Source organism: Arabidopsis lyrata (genome assembly GCF_000004255.2).
Source record: "Arabidopsis lyrata subsp. lyrata unplaced genomic scaffold ARALYscaffold_16, whole genome shotgun sequence".
Lineage (NCBI taxonomy): Eukaryota > Viridiplantae > Streptophyta > Magnoliopsida > Brassicales > Brassicaceae > Arabidopsis > Arabidopsis lyrata.
In genome coordinates this window covers 88503-94581 of record NW_003302541.1, presented here as the reverse complement: position 1 = coordinate 94581, position 6079 = coordinate 88503, and the positions used below count along the sequence as shown (strand labels likewise).

The 6079-nt window shown below is 40.7% G+C and overlaps 1 protein-coding gene across 1 annotated transcript in view; it reads right to left on the bottom strand.

Moving 5' to 3' along the window:
- LOC110226860 overlaps nt 1-3130 on the bottom strand; it is a 9329-nt gene extending 6199 nt beyond the window's left edge. Inside the window, exon 1 of the mRNA XM_021019679.1 lies at nt 2717-3130. Coding sequence (XP_020875338.1) covers nt 2717-3060 — 344 coding nt within the window. The 5' untranslated portion in view covers nt 3061-3130. The remainder of the gene's footprint in view (nt 1-2716) is intronic.
- Between the last annotated feature and the right edge of the window lie 2949 nt (nt 3131-6079).

Sequence of the window (6079 nt, the reverse complement as noted above, 5' to 3'; positions counted from 1 at the left end):
TCCAATACTCTGTTGGAGCGATCAAAATCTTCATTATAATTACCGTCGGACTGAGCTAAGTTCTCAACCAATTCCCAACCTTCTTCAACATCCTTATTCAAGAAATTCCCATTTGAAGCAGTGTCCAGGACCATTCTGAACTTGGGCAGAGCTCTTCTGTAGAGTGTACTGAGCAAAGAAGCTTTCTTGAAACCGTGATGTGGACATTGTGTAGTGTAGCCTTTGAATCTCTCCCAGGCCTCACAAAAGGATTCAGACTGTTTCTGGGTGAAACTGGAGATTTCATTCCTTAGCCTTGCAGTTCTTGAATTTGAGAAGAACTTTGTCAAGAAGGCCGTCTTACAATCGTCCCAAGATGTTATGGAGTCAGGAGGTAGTGTCTTCTCCCATTGGTGTGCTTTGTCTCCCAGCGAGAAGGGAAACAGACGCAGCTTGAAACCGTCTTCACTAACACCATTTATCTTGGTGAGGCTGCAGAGCCTCTCAAAGTTATCCAAGTGGTCTAAGGGATCCTCCATAGGCAACCCATGAAACTTGTTTCCTTGTATCATTGAGATCAATCCACTCTTGATCTCGAAATTGTTGTTCTGGACAGGAGGTGGAACTATGCCCTGTCTCTGTTGATGGTTTCTTGGTGCATCCCCAGCACCAATGTTCCTTGGTATCCCAACTCCTTGATTGTCTTGATCTTGTGGTTCCATGGCTACTGGATTGTGCGGTTCACAGTTGTCTCGGGCTCTACCTTCTCTTAACTCACGAGCTAACTGGTTGATGTTGTCTTTGTAGCTGATGAGGTTGTTGGAGCCTTTAGATCGAGTTTGCATGCAGAGTGGTCAGACTCGATGTGGCAGTCTCGACGTGAGGTCGAGATGGTCCCTAACAATGCAGAGTGGCAGACTCGATGTGGCAGTCTCGACGTGAGGTCGAGATGGTCCCTAACAATGCAGAGTGGCAGACTCGATGTGGCTGTCTCGACGTGTCGTCGAGATGGTACCTGGAGCACAAAAACAAGCAGATGAAAGGAAGAGTTTGTAACCAAGGTAAAGAAAGAACTTGATCTTAAACGTTTCTGAAATCTTAAATGGAACAATGCAACACAAGACTGGCAACGGCGCTAAATTGATAGTAAGATTTCACTTTATCTAACAAGTATCAATCCCTAATACACATGCCATTGTAGTATATTAGGTTATCAATCCAATCTCAGTGTGACTGCAAGCATTCAAGATATGAAACAGAAAGCAAATAAGTCAAGCCAATTGTGAAAGGGTTTTGTGTGTTTCTATTGATCCTAAGCAACCAATTTAACATGCAAATACCAGATTTAAAAGCATAAAAAGAGAACTAAACAGCAAGTGAACAAGAATAAGAAGTAAACTAAAGACCAGAAACTATCATGCATAAGCTTTGGAAAAGAAACTAGCAACCTAACAATGCAGAGAAACGATCTAGGCCTAACAGGTCGAGATGGTCAACAGAGACTAACAGAAACAAGATTTAAACAATCAATAGAGATAAAAGGTCCTGAGGAATGGGGTAATCGATTATGGCAGTCTCCTTAGTCTACCTAGGTGGCTAACAAACTCAATCAAGCTATCCCTAGACAATAGATTCGAATACAAATCAATCCACTCTCGTGACAGAGATTCTCAAGCTAAATCACTTTCATACTCAATTCTCATTGAAGAAATATAACCTAGCAGGCATTAAGATTCAATCTAATAGAGTCAATAAGCATTCTAAACATCCAATCTCTTGGGCTAGAGTATGCAAATCTCTGGAATAGTTGGTTCAGACATTTCATCAAACACCTTTTGGGTGTGGAAATGTCTGAGATCAACTTCCAATTGATCAGAGAGGAAATAGCATTAAGATCTACTAAACCAGAAGGGAAATCAAGCAATTCTACACTTAACCACCTAAATATACTAAGGATTCCACACCTAATCTATCCCATCCTCAAGAACCCTAATCCACTATTCAAGAACACTGAAGAACATCATGCATAAAAACCCAGAAAACGTTTCAAACCCAGAAATCATTAAAAAGCAAGTATGTTATAGATAAGAGGCAGATCTACAACTTTGATGAAGAAACGAAATTCAAAAACTCAAAGGATCAACAGGAAAAACGATTACAAAAACTAGGGTTTATGAGAGAAAAGAAGAATATCTGCTGGGTAATATGGATATCCCCTGGACAATAGCATGTACCCCTATTTATAGGAAATACTAGGTTGCCCTAATTGGCTACAGGAGAAAATAGAGAGTCGGTGGAGTCCATCTCGACGTGTCGTCGAGCCTGCCACGTCGAGACTGCTCCAGGCTGCTTCTTGGCGTCCATCTCGACGTGACGTCGAGCCTGTCTGGTCGAGACTGCTCCCAGGCTGCTTCTTGGCGTCTATCTCGACGTGACGTTGAGCCTGTCTGGTCGAGACTGCTCCCAGGTGATCTTGAACGACTTCAATCCTCTCCAATTCGATCCCAAGTCTAGCACAAAGGTCGTGTTGGTTCCTCCTTGCTCCATTAAGTCCCAAGTAAGCTCCAAAGTACCTAAAACTCATCCAATATGCAACATGCTATGCCATGCAATGCAAATCGTACTAAGTGATGAAAATCTTATGAAAAAGGACTATTAATGCAGTGAAACAGAGAGGAAACTAAGCTAAATGCATAAGAAATGTGTGCTAAAAAGAGGTAAAATATAGAGATATCAGATATCTTCAAAATCATAAATTTCAAAGGTTGAATTGCATGTACCTTCTAGTTCACTTGGTGGAACCCAATATATTACCTTTTCAAGGGCATGAGCTTCTCTAATCTCATAGAATGTGAGTTCCCTTCCTTCAAGTGCTGCCCGCAATGATAAGAGGTTCAACCGAATCAAAGCCGCTAAGTCACTCCTCGTCAATGTTGGATTTTCCTTGTAAAGCTCATCCAACTTCACTTTTTGTTCCAATGTAAGAACATTCTCATCTAATTGTGGCTCCACATATTCCTCATCTTGAATGTTGTCTCCAAAGATGTCCTCCTCTTCTTCTGGCAAATCATTGTAATGCATGACAAAGACCTTAAACAGACAGACAGAGCAAAATCCAGCAAGTCATTAAGCAAAGTAAAGTAGATAAGAACTTGATCTAAGCAAGTCAGAAATCTCAAATGTAACAAGCAGACACCCAAATGGCAACGGCGCCAAATTGATACTAGGATTTTGCTATCAATTACCCTAATAAACTTTCATGTCATTGCAGTATAAGAGGTTATCAATCCAATCAGGTGCTCTTACTATCAATCAAGATATGCTCAAAGAATACTAAGTCAAGCCAAGCAGAAAAGATGGTTGTTTATCTAACAATCCTAAGCGAACATGCATAAAAACGATAAAGCTATAGAACATGAATGAACATGCATAAAGAGAAATGACTATCAAAACTAAGCAGTAATAAGCAAGCAGGTCGAGTAGAACACAAAATCTAATAGAAACGATAATCAAGCAATCAATAGAGATAAAGAGTCCTGAGGAATGGGGTAATCGATTATAGCAGTCTCCTTAGTTTATCTAGGTGGTTAACAAACTCAATCAAGCTATCCCTAGACAATAGATTCGAATACAAATCAATCCACTCTCGTGACAGAGATTCTCAAGCTAAATCACTTTCATACTCAATTCTCATTGAAGAAATATAACCTAGCAGGCATTATGATTCAATCTAATAAAGTCAATAAGCATTCTAAACATCCAATCTCTTGGGCTAGAGTATGCAAATCTCTGGAATAGTTGGTTCAGACATTTCATCAAACACCTTTTGGGTGTGGAAATATCTGAGATCAACTTCCAATTGATCAGAGAGGAAATAGCATTAAGATCTACTAAACCAGAAGGGAAATCAAGCAATTCTACACTTAACCACCTAAATATACTAAGGATTCCACACCTAATCTATCCCATCCTCAAGAACCCTAATCCACTACTCAAGAACACTGAAGAACATCATGCATAAAAACCAAGAAAATGTTTCAAACCCAGAAATCATTGAAAAGCAAGTATCATATAGATAAGAGACAGATCTACAACTTTGATGAAGAAAAGAAATGCAAAAACTCAACGGATCAACAGGAAAAACGATTACAAAAACTAGGGTTTATGAGAGAACAGCGGAATATCTGCTGGGTAAAAGGAATATCCGCTGGATAAAAGGGTGTACCCCTATTTATAGGAAATACTAGGTTGCCCTAATTAGCTACAAGACAAAATAGAGAGTCGGCGGAGACCAACTCGACGTGACGTCGAGCCTGCGTGGTCGAGTCCGTGTCCAGACAGCTTCCTGACGTCCTACTCGACGTGTCGTCGAGTCCATGTGGTCGAGGGGGAGTGATTCTTCAAAGGGTGCTCCTTGATGGTGTCCTACTCGACCTCACGTCGAGTTGGTGTGGTCGAGTCGAACCCTTGGTGGTTTCTGAGCGCCTGCTCGACCTCCTATCGAGTCCAACCAGTTTTCTGCATATGTCTCCATTAAAACCACCATAACTCTTGCATCAAAGCTCTGATTCGCTTGAAATCACCTCCGTTGGAAAGGTAACTAAATTTCCTATAACTTGTATGAAGAGCTCTGAAGCTAAATCGCAATGCAAGACTTCCATCTGAGTCGATCTTTGAGGGACTTCAGACTGGCTCTGAATCATCAATTCTCTTCTTTGCATCCATTAAGTCCCAAATAAGCTCCAAATACCTGAAACACATCCAATATGCAATATGCTATAGAGACATTATTGAACCAAGTGAAGAGAAAGATCCATCCGCACTTCCAATCGGTTGGTCTGATCGGTTGCACAACCGATCAGAGCCACTCGTCCGTACGGTGAAGGAAAGGGTGTGTGCATTGCCGCTCGGTTGTGCCAATCGGTTGCACAACCGATCGGAACCTCATTGGTCTTCCAATCGGTTATGCCAATCGGTTGCACAACCGATCAGAACTCTTCTACACCGTGTCCGTACAAGGCCGTCCGTACAAGTTAAAGAGAGGCCGTCCGTACAAAGTTGTGATCGGCTATTTAGGATCTTCTCAAGCCTTCTAAGAGTCTTCTAAGAGTCATCCAAAGCTTCCAAAACATCTAGAAGCCTCCGGATCCTTCCCGAGCCTTCCATATAGCCGTTGCAAGTTCAAAAGGAGGAAGAAGACAAGAGTTGCTTTATGCCTTGCTTTATGACGCCACTTGGACTTGCTTTTGGGTCAACATGACCGTTGGACTCCTTCTAGAAGCTATTTGAATTGAATGGTGGAGATTTAAAGAGAGAAAAGAAGGGCTAGGATTAAAGGGGATTGTGAGACATCTTAACCTAGTTCTCCTTCTATATAAAGCCTTGTAATCTCATTGTAAATGTTAACACATCAATAAGAAAAGACAAGCTCTTATCAATTTCGTGTAGCTCTCTCTTCTTTACTTGTGTTCAACCAAAGTGTTACAATGTAGAGAGATAGTGTTACACGATTTAGGGCTGCCTCTAAGCAGCCTATTGCTTGTCATACTACTCTTAAATACACCTTAAACTCTTCTTAATCTCTTATTTATGTTGTTTACTCTAGCTAAATGATTCATAGATTCGTTTCTCTCTAAGTACACAAACCTTTAGTGTTGTGTTACTTCTCACGAATCTAGCTTCATACTAGAGATAGTTGTCTTGCTAGGATCGATTCTCTCCATAGAGATTTCGGTTCTATCAAGCTATATTGGTGTGGATTCCATCACAAGTTGATGGTTTCTTCCTCTTGAGAATGAGTTCCCTTTGTGTGGATAAACTGAGATTCAATCACCAAGTGATTGTTTACTCTTTCTTATGAGCTTAGTCTCTTCAAATCCAACATGGTATCAGAGCGGGTTGCTCTCTTGGAACTCTTAAAATCGTTCTCAAGTTATTTCTAAATTTCTCTTAGTTGTTAAATTGCTTAGCTTCTTTAAAGGTTTCAGCTTTAGACTAGATTCTTTAAAGTTTCAGCTTTTATTGTTAAAATCATTTCTCTAGCAGCTCAATGTTGAGAAAAGCTTGGATTCTGGTCTTGTTAAAGTTCTTAGACCAAGCA